The sequence below is a fragment of the Oncorhynchus mykiss genome, chromosome 18, assembly GCF_013265735.2.
Source record: "Oncorhynchus mykiss isolate Arlee chromosome 18, USDA_OmykA_1.1, whole genome shotgun sequence".
In the NCBI taxonomy this organism is placed as follows: Eukaryota; Metazoa; Chordata; class Actinopteri; order Salmoniformes; family Salmonidae; genus Oncorhynchus; species Oncorhynchus mykiss.
In genome coordinates this window covers 6,211,583-6,226,974 of record NC_048582.1, presented here as the reverse complement: position 1 = coordinate 6,226,974, position 15,392 = coordinate 6,211,583, and the positions used below count along the sequence as shown (strand labels likewise).

The window sequence follows — 15,392 nt, the reverse complement described above, 5'->3', positions numbered from 1 at the left end:
AAAGAGAGGGAAACGAGGCGGTCTTCTGGTCAGACTCCGGAGACGGGCACAGCGCGCACCACTCCCTAGCATTCTTCTTGCCAATGTCCAGTCTCTTGACAACAAGGTTGATGAAATCCGAGCAAGGGTAGCATTCCAGAGGGACATCAGAGACTGTAACGTTCTTTGCTTCACGGAAACGTGGCTTACTGGAGAGACGCTATCCGAAGCGGTGCAGCCAACAGGTTTCTCCACGCATCGCGCAGACAGGAAAAAACATCTTTCTGGTAAAAAGAGGGGCGGGGGCGTATGCCTTATGACTAACGTGACATGGTGCGATGAAAGAAACATACAGGAACTCAAATCCTTCTGTTCACCTGATTTAGAATTCCTCACAATCAAATGTAGACCGCATTATCTACCAAGAGAATTCTCTTCGATTATAATCACAGCCGTATATATCCCCCCCCAAGCAGACACATCGATGGCTCTGAACAAACTTTATTTAACTCTCTGCAAACTGGAAACAATTTATCCGGAGGCTGCATTCATTGTAGCTGGGGATTTTAACAAGGCTAATCTGAAAACAAGACTCCCCAAATTTTATCAGCATATCGATTGCGCAACCAGGGGAGGAAAGACCTTGGACCATTGTTACTCTAACTTCCGCGACGCATATAAGGCCCTGCCCCGCCCCCCTTTCGGAAAAGCTGACCACGACTCCATTTTGTTGATCCCTGCCTACAGACAGAAACTAAAACAAGAGGCTCCCACGCTGAGGTCTGTCCAACGCTGGTCCGACCAAGCTGACTCCACACTCCAAGACTGCTTCCATCACGTGGACTGGGAGATGTTTCGTATTGCGTCAGATAACAACATTGACGAATACGCTGATTCGGTGTGCGAGTTCATTAGAACGTGCGTTGAAGATGTCGTTCCCATAGCAACGATTAAAACATTCCCTAACCAGAAACCGTGGATTGATGGCAGCATTCGTGTGAAACTGAAAGCGCGAACCACTGCTTTTAATCAGGGCAAGGTGTCTGGTAACATGACCGAATACAAACAGTGCAGCTATTCCCTCCGCAAGGCTATCAAACAAGCTAAGCGCCAGTACAGAGACAAAGTAGAATCTCAATTCAACGGCTCAGACACAAGAGGCATGTGGCAGGGTCTACAGTCAATCACGGACTACAGGAAGAAACCCAGCCCAGTCACGGACCAGGATGTCTTGCTCCCAGGCAGACTAAATAACTTTTTTGCCCGCTTTGAGGACAATACAGTGCCACTGACACGGCCTGCAACGAAAACATGCGGTCTCTCCTTCACTGCAGCCGAGGTGAGTAAGACATTTAAACGTGTTAACCCTCGCAAGGCTGCAGGCCCAGATGGCATCCCCAGCCGCGCCCTCAGAGCATGCGCAGACCAGCTGGCCGGTGTGTTTACGGACATATTCAATCAATCCCTATACCAGTCTGCTGTTCCCACATGCTTCAAGAGGGCCACCATTGTTCCTGTTCCCAAGAAAGCTAAGGTAACTGAGCTAAATGACTACCGCCCCGTAGCACTCACATCCGTCATCATGAAGTGCTTTGAGAGACTAGTCAAGGACCATATCACCTCCACCCTACCTGACACCCTAGACCCACTCCAATTTGCTTACCGCCCAAATAGGTCCACAGACGATGCAATCTCAACCACACTGCACACTGCCCTAACCCATCTGGACAAGAGGAATACCTATGTGAGAATGCTGTTCATCGACTACAGCTCGGCATTCAACACCATAGTACCCTCCAAGCTCGTCATCAAGCTCGAGACCCTGGGTCTCGACCCCGCCCTGTGCAACTGGGTACTGGACTTCCTGACGGGCCGCCCCCAGGTGGTGAGGGTAGGCAACAACATCTCCTCCCCGCTGATCCTCAACACTGGGGCCCCACAAGGTTGCGTTCTGAGCCCTCTCCTGTACTCCCTGTTCACCCACGACTGCGTGGCCACGCACGCCTCCAACTCAATCACCAAGTTTGCGGACGACACAACAGTGGTAGGCTTGATTACCAACAACGATGAGACGGCCTACAGGGAGGAGGTGAGGGCCCTCGGAGTGTGGTGTCAGGAAAACAACCTCACACTCAACGTCAACAAAACTAAGGAGATGATTGTGGACTTCAGGAAACAGCAGAGGGAACACCCCCCTATCCACATCGATGGAACAGTAGTGGAGAGGGTAGCAAGTTTTAAGTTCCTCGGCATACACATCACAGACAAACTGAATTGGTCCACTCACACAGACAGCATCGTGAAGAAGGCGCAGCAGCGCCTCTTCAACCTCAGGAGGCTGAAGAAATTCGGCTTGTCACCAAAAGCACTCACAAACTTCTACAGATGCACAATCGAGAGCATCCTGGCGGGCTGTATCACCGCCTGGTATGGCAACTGCACCGCCCTCAACCGTAAGGCTCTCCAGGGGGTAGTGAGGTCTGCACAACGCATCACCGGGGGCAAACTACCTGCCCTCCAGGACACCTACACCACCCGATGTCACAGGAAGGCCATAAAGATCATCAAGGACATCAACCACCCGAGCCACTGCCTGTTCACCCCGCTATCATCCAGAAGGCGAGGTCAGTACAGGTGCATCAAAGCTGGGACCGAGAGACTGAAAAACAGCTTCTATCTCAAGGCCATCAGACTGTTAAACAGCCACCACTAACACTGAGTGGCTGCTGCCAACACACTGACACTGACTCAACTCCAGCCACTTTAATAATGGGAATTGATGGGAAATGACGTAAATATATCACTAGCCACTTTAAACAATGCTACCTTATATAAATGTTACTTACCCTACATTATTCATCTCATATGCATACGTATATACTGTACTCTATATCATCGATGGTATCCTTATGTAATACATGTATCACTAGCCACTTTATACTATACTATGCCACTTTGTTTACATACTCATCTCATTTGTACATACTGTACCCGATACCATCTACTGTATCTTGCCTATGCTGCTCTGTACCATCACTCATTCATATATCCTTATGTACATATTCTTTATCCCCTTACACTGTGTACAAGACAGTAGTTTTGGAATTGTTAGTTAGATTACTTGTTATTACTGCATTGTCGGAACTAGAAGCACAAGCATTTCGCTACACTCGCATTAACATCTGCTAACCATGTGTATGTGACAAATAAAATTTGATTTGATTTGATTTGATAATACTATTCTATCTGTTATGGAGGTGTTGAGTGTATTAACTATCCTATCTGTTATGGAGGTGTTGAGTGTATTAACTATTCTATCTGTTATGGAGGTGTTGAGTGTATTAACTATCCTATCTGTTATGGAGGTGTTGAGTGTATTAACTATCCTATCTGTTATGGAGGTGTTGAGTGGATAATACTATTCTATCTGTTATGGAGGTGTTGAGTGTATTAACTATTCTATCTGTTATGGAGGTGTTGAGTGGATAATACTATTCTATCTGTTATGGAGGTGTTGAGTGTATTAACTATTCTATCTGTTATGGAGGTGTTGAGTGGATAATACTATCCTATCTGTTATGAAGGTGTTGAGTGTATTAACTATCCTATCTGTTATGGAGGTGTTGAGTGGATAATACTATCCTATCTGTTATGAAGGTGTTGAGTGTATTAACTATTCTATCTGTTATGGAGGTGTTGAGTGGATAATACTATCCTATCTGTTATGAAGGTGTTGAGTGTATTAACTATCCTATCTGTTATGGAGGTGTTGAGTGGATAATACTATCCTATCTGTTATGAAGGTGTTGAGTGTATTAACTATTCTATCTGTTATGGAGGTGTTGAGTGTATTAACTATCCTATCTGTTATGGAGGTGTTGAGTGTATTAACTATTCTATCTGTTATGGAGGTGTTGAGTGTATTAACTATCCTATCTGTTATGGAGGTGTTGAGTGTATTAACTATTCTATCTGTTATGGAGGTGTTGAGTGTATTAACTATTCTATCTGTTATGGAGGTGTTGAGTGGATAATACTATCCTATCTGTTATGGAGGTGTTGAGTGGATAATACTATCCTATCTGTTATGGAGGTGTTGAGTGTATTAACTATTCTATCTGTTATGGAGGTGTTGAGTGTATTAACTATTCTATCTGTTATGGAGGTGTTGAGTGTATTAACTATCCTATCTGTTATGAAGGTGTTGAGTGTATTAACTATCCTATCTGTTATGGAGGTGTTGAGTGTATTAACTATTCTATCTGTTATGGAGGTGTTGAGTGTATTAACTATTCTATCTGTTATGGAGGTGTTGAGTGTATTAACTATTCTATCTGTTATGGAGGTGTTGAGTGTATTAACTATCCTATCTGTTATGGAGGTGTTGAGTGTATTAACTATTCTATCTGTTACTGAGGTGTTGAGTGTATTAACTATTCTATCTGTTATGGAGGTGTTGAGTGTATAATACTATCCTATCTGTTATGGAGGTGTTTCAGAGCATTTCAGATGCTCTCATTGCTCTGTGTATCAGAACGACAGTACACCCCATCTACCCCCTCTCTCTCCTGCTCCAGTCCCCTACAGACCCCATCTACCCCCTCTCTCTCCTGCTACAGTCCCCCCACAGACCCCATCTACCCCCTCTCTCTCCTGCTGCAGAGTCCCCCCACAGACCCCATCTACCCCCTCTCTCCTGCTGCAGAGTCCCCCACAGACCCCATCTACCCCCTCTTTCTCCTCCTGCAGAGTCCCCCACAGACCCCATCTACCCCCTCTCTCTCCTCCTGCAGAGTTCCCCCACAAACCCCATCTACCCCCTCTCTCTCCTGCTCCAGTCCCCCCACAGACACCATCTACCCTCTCTCTCTGCTGCAGAGTTCCCCCACAGACCCCATCTATCCCCTCTCTCTCCTGCTGCAGAGTTCCCCACAGACCCCATCTACCCCCTCTCTCTCTCTGCTGCAGTCCCCCATAGACCCCATCTACCCCCTCTCTCTGCTGCAGAATTCCCCTACAGACCCCATCTACCCCCTCTCTCTCCTGCTCCAGTTCCCCCACAGACCTCATCTACCCCCTCTCTCTCCTGCTGCAGAGTTCCCCACAGACCCCATCTACCCCCTCTCTCTCCTGCTCCAGTCCCCCCACAGACCTCATCTACCCCCCTCTCTCCTGCTCCAGTCCCCCCACAGACCTCATCTACCCCCTCTCTCTCTCTGCTGCAGTCCCCCATAGACCCCATCTACCCCCTCTCTCTGCTGCAGAATTCCCCCACAGACCCCATCTACCCCCTCTCTCTCTGCTGCAGAGTTCCCCCACAGACCCCATCTACCCTCTCTCTCCTGCTCCAGTCCCCCAACAGACCCCATCTACCCCCTCTCTCTCCTGCTGAAGTCCCCCACAGACCCCATCTACCCCCTCTCTCTCCTGCTGCAGAGTCCCCCACAGACCCCATCTGCCCCCTCTATCTCCTGCTGCAGTCCCCCCACAGACCCCATCTACCCCCTCATTCTCCTGCTGAAGTCCCCCACAGACCCCATCTACCCCTTCTCTCTCTTGCTGCAGAGTTCCCAGACAGACCCCATCTACCCCTCTCTCTCCTGCTCCAGTCCCCCTCACAGACCCCATCTACCCCCTCTCTCTCTGCTCCAGTCCCCATCTACCCCCTCTCTCTCTGCTCCAGTCCCCATCTACCCCCTCTCTCTCTCCTGCTGCAGAGTTCCCAGACAGACCCCATCTACCCCCCCTCTCTCCTGCTCCAGTCCCCATCTACCCCCTCTCTCTCTGCTCCAGTCCCCATCTACCCCCTCTCTCTCTGCTGCAGCCCCCCCACAGACCCCATCTACCCCCTCTCTCTCCTGCTCCAGTCCCCCCACAGACACCATCTACCCTCTCTCTCTGCTGCAGAGTTCCCCCACAGACCCCATCTATCCCCTCTCTCTCCTGCTGCAGAGTTCCCCACAGACCCCATCTACCCCCTCTCTCTCTCTGCTGCAGTCCCCCATAGACCCCATCTACCCCCTCTCTCTGCTGCAGAATTCCCCTACAGACCCCATCTACCCCCTCTCTCTCCTGCTACAGTCCCCCCACAGACCTCATCTACCCCCTCTCTCTCCTGCTGCAGAGTTCCCCACAGACCCCATCTACCCCCTCTCTCTCCTGCTCCAGTCCCCCCACAGACACCATCTACCCTCTCTCTCTGCTGCAGAGTTCCCCCACAGACCCCATCTATCCCCTCTCTCTCCTGCTGCAGAGTTCCCCACAGACCCCATCTACCCCCTCTCTCTCTCTGCTGCAGTCCCCCATAGACCCCATCTACCCCCTCTCTCTGCTGCAGAATTCCCCTACAGACCCCATCTACCCCCTCTCTCTCCTGCTACAGTCCCCCCACAGACCCCATCTACCCCCTCTCTCTCCTGCTCCAGTCCCCCCACAGACCTCATCTACCCCCCTCTCTCCTGCTCCAGTCCCCCCACAGACCTCATCTACCCCCTCTCTCTCTCTGCTGCAGTCCCCCATAGACCCCATCTACCCCCTCTCTCTGCTGCAGAATTCCCCCACAGACCCCATCTACCCCCTCTCTCTCTGCTGCAGAGTTCCCCCACAGACCCCATCTACCCTCTCTCTCCTGCTCCAGTCCCCCAACAGACCCCATCTACCCCCTCTCTCTCCTGCTGAAGTCCCCCACAGACCCCATCTACCCCCTCTCTCTCCTGCTGCAGAGTCCCCCACAGACCCCATCTACCCCTTCTCTCTCTTGCTGCAGAGTTCCCAGACAGACCCCATCTACCCCCCCTCTCTCCTGCTCCAGTCCCCCTCACAGACCCCATCTACCCCTCTCTCTCCTGCTCCAGTCCCCCTCACAGACCCCATCTACCCCCTCTCTCTCTGCTCCAGTCCCCATCTACCCCCTCTATCTCTGCTCCAGTCCCCATCTACCCCCTCTCTCTCTCCTGCTGCAGAGTTCCCAGACAGACCCCATCTACCCCCCCTCTCTCCTGCTCCAGTCCCCATCTACCCCCTCTCTCTCTGCTCCAGTCCCCATCTACCCCCTCTCTCTCTGCTGCAGCCCCCCCACAGACCCCATCTACCCCCTCTCTCTCTGCTGCAACCCCCCCACAGACCCCATCTACCCCCTCTCTCTCTGCTCCAGTCCCCATCTACCCCCTCTCTCTCTGCTGCAGACCCCATCTACCCCCCCTCTCTCTCTCTCTGCTGCAGCCCCCCCACAGACCCCATCTACCCCCTCTCTCTCTGCTCCAGTCCCCATCTACCCCCCCTCTCTCTCTCCTGCTGCAGAGTTCCCCGACAGGGACTTGCTCCCTCCTCTCCCTCTCTCTCTGCTGCAGAGTTCCCCGATAGGGACTTGCTCCCTCCTCTCCCTCTCTCTCCTGCTGCAGAGTTCCCCGACAGGGACTTGCTCCCCCTCTCTCTCCTGCTGCAGAGTTCCCCGACAGGGACTTGCTCCCTCCTCTCTCTCTCCTGCTGCAGAGTTCCCCGACAGGGACTTGCTCCCTCCTCTCCCTCTCTCTCTGCTGCAGAGTTCCCCGACAGGGACTTGCTCCCTCCTCTCTCTCTCCTGCTGCAGAGTTCCCCGACAGGGACTTGCTCCCTCCTCTCTCTCTCCTGCTGCAGAGTTCCCTGACAGGGACTTGCTCCCTCCTCTCTCTCTCTGCTGCAGAGTTCCCCGACAGGGACTTGCTCCCCCCTCTCTCTCTGCTGCAGAGTTCCCCGACAGGGACTTGCTCCCTCCTCTCTCTCTCCTGCTGCAGAGTTCCCCGACAGGGACTTGCTCCCCTCTCTCTCTCTGCTGCAGAGTTCCCCGACAGGGACTTGCTCCCCTCCCTCTCTCTGCTGCAGTGTCCCCTGACAGGGACTTGCTCCCTCCTCTCTCTCCTGCTGCAGAGTTCCCCGACAGGGACTTGCTCCCTCCTCTCTCTCCTGCTGCAGAGTTCCCCGACAGGGACTTGCTCCCTCCTCTCTCTCTCTGCTGCAGAGTTCCCCGACAGGGACTTTCTCCCTCCTCTCTCTCTCTGCTGCAGAGTTCCCCGACAGGGACTTGCTCCCTCCTCTCTCTCCTGCTGCAGAGTTCCCCGACAGGGACTTGCTCCCTCCTCTCTCTCTGCTGCAGAGTTCCCCGACAGGGACTTGCTCCCTCCTCTCTCTCCTGCTGCAGAGTTCCCCGACAGGGACTTGCTCCCTCCCCTCTCTCCTGCTGCAGAGTTCCCCGACAGGGACTTGCTCCCTCCTCTCTCTCTCCTGCTGCAGAGTTCCCCGACAGGGACTTGCTCCCTCCTCTCTCTCTCTGCTGCAGAGTTCCCCGACAGGGACTTGCTCCCTCCTCTCTCTCCTGCTGCAGAGTTCCCCGACAGGGACTTGCTCCCTCCTCTCTCTCTGCTGCAGAGTTCCCCGACAGGGACTTGCTCCCCTCCCTCTCTCTGCTGCAGAGTTCCCCGACAGGGACTTGCTCCCTCCTCTCTCGCACCTGCTGCAGAGTTCCCCGACAGGGACTTGCTCCCTCCTCTCTCTCCTGCTGCAGAGTTCCCCGACAGGCCCTTGCTCCCCTCTCCTCTCTCTCCTGCTGCAGAGTTCCCCGACAGGGACTTGCTCCCTCCTCTCCCTCTCTCTCTGCTGCAGAGTTCCCCGACAGGGACTTGCTCCCTCCTCTCTCTCCTGCTGCAGAGTTCCCCGACCGGGACTTGCTCCCCTCTCTCTCTCTGCTGCAGAGTTCCCCGACAGGGACTTGCTCCCCTCCCTCTCTCTGCTGCAGAGTTCCCCGACAGGGACTTGCTCCCTCCTCTCTCGCTCCTGCTGCAGAGTTCCCCGACAGGTTCTTGCTCCCTCCTCTCTCTCTCTGCTGCAGAGTTCCCCGACAGGGACTTGCTCCCTCCTCTCTCTCCTGCTGCAGAGTTCCCCGACAGGGACTTGCTCCCTCCTCTCTCTCCTGCTGCAGAGTTCCCCGACAGGGACTTGCTCCCTCCTCTCTCTCCTGCTGCAGAGTTCCCCGACAGGCCCTTGCTCCCCTCTCCTCTCTCTCCTGCTGCAGAGTTCCCCGACAGGGACTTGCTCCCTCCTCTCCCTCTCTCTCCTGCTGCAGAGTTCCCCGACAGGGACTTGCTCCCTCCTCTCTCTCCTGCTGCAGAGTTCCCCGACAGGCCCTTGCTCCCCTCTCCTCTCTCTCCTGCTGCAGAGTTCCCCGACAGGGACTTGCTCCCTCCTCTCCCTCTCTCTCCTGCTGCAGAGTTCCCCGACAGGGACTTGCTCCCTCCTCTCCCTCTCTCTCCTGCTGCAGAGTTCCCAGACAGGGACTTGCTCCCTCCTCTCTCTCCTGCTGCAGAGTTCCCCGACAGGGACTTGCTCCCTCCTCTCTCTCTCCTGCTGCAGAGTTCCCCGACAGGGACTTGCTCCCTCCTCTCTCTCTGCTGCAGAGTTCCCCGACAGGGACTTGCTCCCTCCTCTCTCTCCTGCTGCAGAGTTCCCCGACAGGGACTTGCTCCCTCCTCTCTCTCTCTGCTGCAGAGTTCCCCGACAGGGACTTGCTCCCTCCTCTCTCTCTCTGCTGCAGAGTTCCCCGACAGGGACTTGCTCCCCTCCCTCTCTCTGCTGCAGAGTCCCCTGACAGGGACTTGCTCCCTCCTCTCTCTCCTGCTGCAGAGTTCCCCGACAGGGACTTTCTCCCTCCTCTCTCTCTCTGCTGCAGAGTTCCCCGACAGGGACTTGCTCCCTCCTCTCTCTCTCTGCTGCAGAGTTCCCCGACAGGGACTTGCTCCCTCCTCTCTCTCTGCTGCAGAGTTCCCCGACAGGGACTTGCTCCCTCCTCTCTCTCTCTCTCTGCTGCAGAGTTCCTGCAGAGTTCCCCGACAGTTTCCCCGACTCTCTGCTTCAGAGTTCCCCGACAGGGACTTGCTCCCTCCTCTCTCTCTCTGCTGCAGAGTTCCCCGACAGGGACTTGCTCCCTCCTCTCTCTCCTGCTGCAGAGTTCCCCGACAGGGACTTGCTCCCTCCTCTCTCTCTGCTGCAGAGTTCCCCGACAGGGACTTGCTCCCCTCCCTCTCTCTGCTGCAGAGTTCCCCGACAGGGACTTGCTCCCTCCTCTCTCGCTCCTGCTGCAGAGTTCCCCGACAGGGACTTGCTCCCTCCTCTCTCTCCTGCTGCAGAGTTCCCCGACAGGCCCTTGCTCCCCTCTCCTCTCTCTCCTGCTGCAGAGTTTCCCGACAGGGACTTGCTCCCTCCTCTCCCTCTCTCTCTGCTGCAGAGTTCCCCGACAGGGACTTGCTCCCCTCCCTCTCTCTGCTGCAGAGTCCCCTGACAGGGACTTGCTCCCTCCTCTCTCTCTCTGCTGCAGAGTTCCCCGACAGGGACCTTCTCCCTCCTCTCTCTCCTGCTGCAGAGTTCCCCGACAGGGACTTGCTCCCTCCTCTCTCTCCTGCTGCAGAGTTCCCTGACAGGGACTTGCTCCCTCCTCTCCCTCTCTCTCTGCTGCAGAGTTCCCCGACAGGGACTTGCTCCCTCCTCTCTCTCTGCTGCAGAGTTCCCCGACAGGGACTTGCTCTCTCCTCTCTCTCTCTGCTGCAGAGTTCCCCGACAGGGACTTGCCCTCTCCTCTCTCTCTCTGCTGCAGATTTCCCCGACAGGGACCTGCTCCCTCCTCTCTCTCCTGCTGCAGAGTTCCCCGACAGGGACTTGCTCCCTCTTTGTTAGCAGATCAAACATCTAAACCGTTAAAAGGGAAATTTAATTTAATGTCAGTGAAGCAAAAAAAAGAGCAAGGCCCCGTAATTAATGGCTGTCTTAATTGTCCTCCTGATGTATTTGCATAGACATCATTTGCATAACTTACATGCAGTAATAAATCTTTCCAAAGAGCGTTTTTAACAGACAACAGACGAGAGGCCCTAGAAAACAATTTATATATACAGAACAATACTCTTATGTATTTTAGTTTGCTATCTTTGGTCATCTTAGTTTACTATCTTTGCTTATCATCTTATAGTATACTATCTTTGCTTATCATCTTATAGTATACTATCTTTGCTCATCATCTTAGTTTACTATCTTTGCTTATCATCTTATAGTATACTATCTTTGCTTATCATCTTATAGTATACTATCTTTGCTCATCATCTTAGTTTACTATCTTTGCTTATCATCTTATAGTATACTATCTTTGCTTATCATCTTAGTTTACTATCTTTGCTCATCATCTTAGTTTACTATCTTTGCTCATCATCTTAGTTTACTATCTTTGTTGATCATCTTAGTTTACTATCTTTGCTCATCATCTTAGTTTACTATCTTTGCTCATCATCTTAGTTTACTATCTTTGTTGATCATCTTAGTTTACTATCTTTGCTCATCATCTTAGTTTACTATCTTTGTTGATCATCTTAGTTTACTATCTTTGCTCATCATCTTAGTTTACTATCTTTGCTCATCATCTTAGTTTACTATCTTTGCTCATCATCTTAGTTTACTATCTTTGCTCATCATCTTAGTTTACTATCTTTGTTGATCATCTTAGTTTACTATATTTGCTCATCATCTTAGTTTACTATCTTTGTTGATCATCTTAGTTTACTATCGTTGTTGATCATCTTAGTTTACTATCGTTGTTTACCATATTTGTTTTTCCACCTGTTGTTTCTCAGATGGAAGACTCTTCCTGAAAACCACAGTGATGTATTGAAGACAACATGGAGAGAAGAGAAGATCGATTCGAGCACCATTGAAGAGATTCCAGGGACTTGCATCAGCAACATCATGGACGTTTCACTGTCATAAAAGACTGACAATACACAACAAAGAACAAATAATCAAAGAGTTGTGATAACAGTGTTACGTGCAATACCAATGTCTTTCACAGAAACACAATCACAGCAGAGTGGAACCGAAGGAGAGATTTTTCTACTTTATTTAAACCAGCCTGAATGCTCAGAGAAGGACAAATCCACTTCCAATTTTTGACTTGTATTTCCTGTCTCAAGTTTTATAAGATTTCAACGTTTTAAAGCATAATGTCACGAAGGTCGGTAAATCTAGAGGTTAATTTATTACGTTATTTCTGTACATAAATTGATACAGTGTTTCGTTACAATATTTGTATTTGCTGTTTATTCTAGTGATGAAAAATGGCAGTTAGGCCTCGGCCATTGTTGAATATCAGATGAAAGGTAAAAGGACTCCTGACCCATGGAATGCCATGTACATAAAGTAAAGACATTGTATTGTGTATTGTAATGCAGTAGATCAGCTAGATGAAAAAATAATACAAACATTCTCATCTGTCTCAGTCTTATGTCTTCTAATGGTCAATACCCATCAGCCCCTCAATACCCATCAGTCCCTCAATACCCATCAGTCCCTCAATACCCATCAGTCCCTCAATACCCTCAATACCCATCAGTCCCTCAATACCCATCAGTCCCTCAATACCCATCAGTCCCTCAATACCCTCAATACCCATCAGTCCCTCAATACCCATCAGTCCCTCAATACCCTCAATACCCATCAGTCCCTCAATACCATCAGTCCCTCAACACCCTCAATACCCATCAGCCCCTCAATACGCATCAGTCCCTCAATACCCTCAATACCCATCAGTCCCTCAATACCCATCAGTCCCTCAATACCCTCAATACCCATCAGCCCCTCAATACCAATCAGTCCCTCAATACCTAATGGTCAATACCCATCAGTCCCTCAATACCCTCAATACCCATCAGTCCCTCAATACCCATCAGTCCCTCAATACCCTCAATACCCATCAGCCCCTCAATACCCATCAGTCCCTCAATACCCATCAGTCCCTCAATACCCATCAGTCCCTCAATACCCATCAGCCCCTCAATACCCATCAGTCCCTCATTACCCATCAGCCCCTCAATACCCATCAGTCCCTCAATACCCATCAGTCCCTCATTACCAATCAGTCCCACAATACCCATCAGTCCCACAATACCCATCAGCCCCTCAATACCCATCAGTCCCTCAATACACATCAGTCCCTCAATACACATCAGTCCCTCAAAACCCTCATTACACATCAGTCCCTCAATACCCTCAATACCCATCAGTCCCTCAATACCCATCAGTCCCTCAATACCCATCAGTCCCTCATTACCAATCAGTCCCACAATACCCATCAGTCCCACAATACCCATCAGCCCCTCAATACCCATCAGTCCCTCAATACACATCAGTCCCCCAATACACATCAGTCCCTCAATACCCTCATTACACATCAGTCCCTCAATACCCTCATTACCCATCAGCCCCTCAATACCCATCAGTCCCTCAATACCCATCAGTCCCTCAATACCCATCAGTCCCTCAATACCCATCAGTTCCTCAATACCCATCAGTCCCTCTATACCCATCAGCCCCTCAATACCCATCAGTCCCTCAATACACATCAGTCCCTCAATACACATCAGTCCCTCAATACCCTCATTACACATCAGTCCCTCAATACCCTCATTACCCATCAGCCCCTTAATACCCATCAGTCCTACAAAACCCATCAGTCCCTCAATACCCATCAGCCCCTCAATACCCATCAGTCCCTCAATACCCATCAGCCCCTCAATACCCATCAGTCCCTCAATACACATCAGTCCCTCAATACCCTCATTACACATCAGTCCCTCAATACCTTCATTACCCATCAGCCCCTCAATACCCATCAGTCCTACAAAACCCATCAGTCCCTCAATACCCATCAGCCCCTCAATACCCATCAGTCCCTCAATACCCATCAGTCCCTCAATACCCATCAGACCCTCAATACCCATCAGACCCTCAATACCCATCGTCCCTCAATACCCATCAGACCCTCAATACCCATCAGTCCCTCAATACCCATCAGCCCTCAATACCCATCAGTCCCTCAATACCCATCAGCCCCTCAATACCCATCAGCCCCTCAATACACATCAGTCCCTCAATACCCTCAATACCCATCAGTCCCTCAATACCCATCAGTCCCTCAATACCCATCAGCCCCTCAATACCCATCAGACCCTCAATACCCATCAGACCCTCAATACCCATCAGCCCCTCAATACCCATCAGTCCCTCAATACCCATCAGCCCCTCAATACCATCAGTCCCTCAATACCCATCAGTCCCTCAATACCCATCAGTCCCTCAATACCCATCAGTCCCTCAATACCCTCAATACCCATCAGTCCCTCAATACCCATCAGTCCCTCAATACCCATCAGTCCCTCAATACCCATCAGTCCCTCAATACCCATCAGTCCCTCAATACCCATCAGTCCCTCAATACCCATCAGTCCCTCAATACCCATCAGCCCCTCAATACCCATCAGCCCCTCAATACCCATCAGTCCCTCAATACACATCAGTCCCTCAATACCTTCATTACCCATCAGCCCCTCAATACCCATCAGTCCTACAAAACCCAGCAGTCCCTCAATACCCATCAGCCCCTCAATACCCATCAGACCCTCAATACCCATCAGTCCCTCAATACCCATCAGCCCCTCAATACCCATCAGTCCCTCAATACCCATCAGTCCCTCAATACCCATCAGACCCTAAATATCCATCAGTCCCTCAATACCCACCAGTCCCTCAATACCCTCAATACCCATCAGTCCCTCAATACCCATCAGTCCCTCAATACCATCAGTCCCTCAATACCCTCAATACCCATCAGTCCCTCAATACCCATCAGTCCCTCAATACCCATCAGTCCCTCAACACCCATCAGTCCCTCAATACCCATCAGTCCCTCAATACCCATCAGTCCCTCAACACCCATCAGTCCCTCAATACCCATCAGTCCCTCAATACCCATCAGCCCCTCAATACCCATCAGTCCCTCAATACCCATCAGTCCCTCAATACCCATCAGTCCCTCAATACGCATCAGTCCCTCAATACCCATCAGCCCCTCAATACCCATCAGTCCCTCAATACCCATCAGTCCCTCAATACATTTGAATGACAACAACCACAAGTGTTTATTGCTCCTGAGAATGATGAGTCAAGGACAGGTTACCTATCACTGATAGCATGAATGACAAGTCAAGGACAGGTTACCTATCACTGGCAGCATGAATGACAAGTCAAGGACAGGTTACCTATCACTGGCAGCATGAATGACAAGTCAAAGACAGGTTACTTATCACTGGCAGCATGAATGACAAGTCAAGGACAGGTTACCTATCACTGACAACATGAATGACAAGTCAAGGACAGGTTACCTATCACTGGCAGCATGAATGACAAGTCAAGGACAGGTTACCTATCACTGGCAGCATGAATGACAAGTCAAAGACAGGTTACTTATCACTGGCAGCATGAATGACAAGTCAAGGACAGGTTACCTATCACTGACAACATGAATGACAAGTCAAGGACAGGTTACTTATCACTGGCAGCATGAA

At 51.1% G+C, this 15,392-nt stretch overlaps 1 protein-coding gene across 2 annotated transcripts in view; it reads left to right on the top strand.

Moving 5' to 3' along the window:
- Positions 1-12,263, top strand: part of LOC110518947 (dachshund homolog 1) — a 95,223-nt gene extending 82,960 nt beyond the window's left edge. For both annotated transcript variants that reach the window (XM_036951479.1, XM_036951480.1), the window contains exon 11: positions 11,628-12,263. In XM_036951479.1, the coding sequence (XP_036807374.1) occupies positions 11,628-11,665 (38 nt within the window). In that variant the 3' untranslated portion in view covers positions 11,666-12,263. The remainder of the gene's footprint in view (positions 1-11,627) is intronic.
- Positions 12,264-15,392: the final 3,129 nt, after the last annotated feature.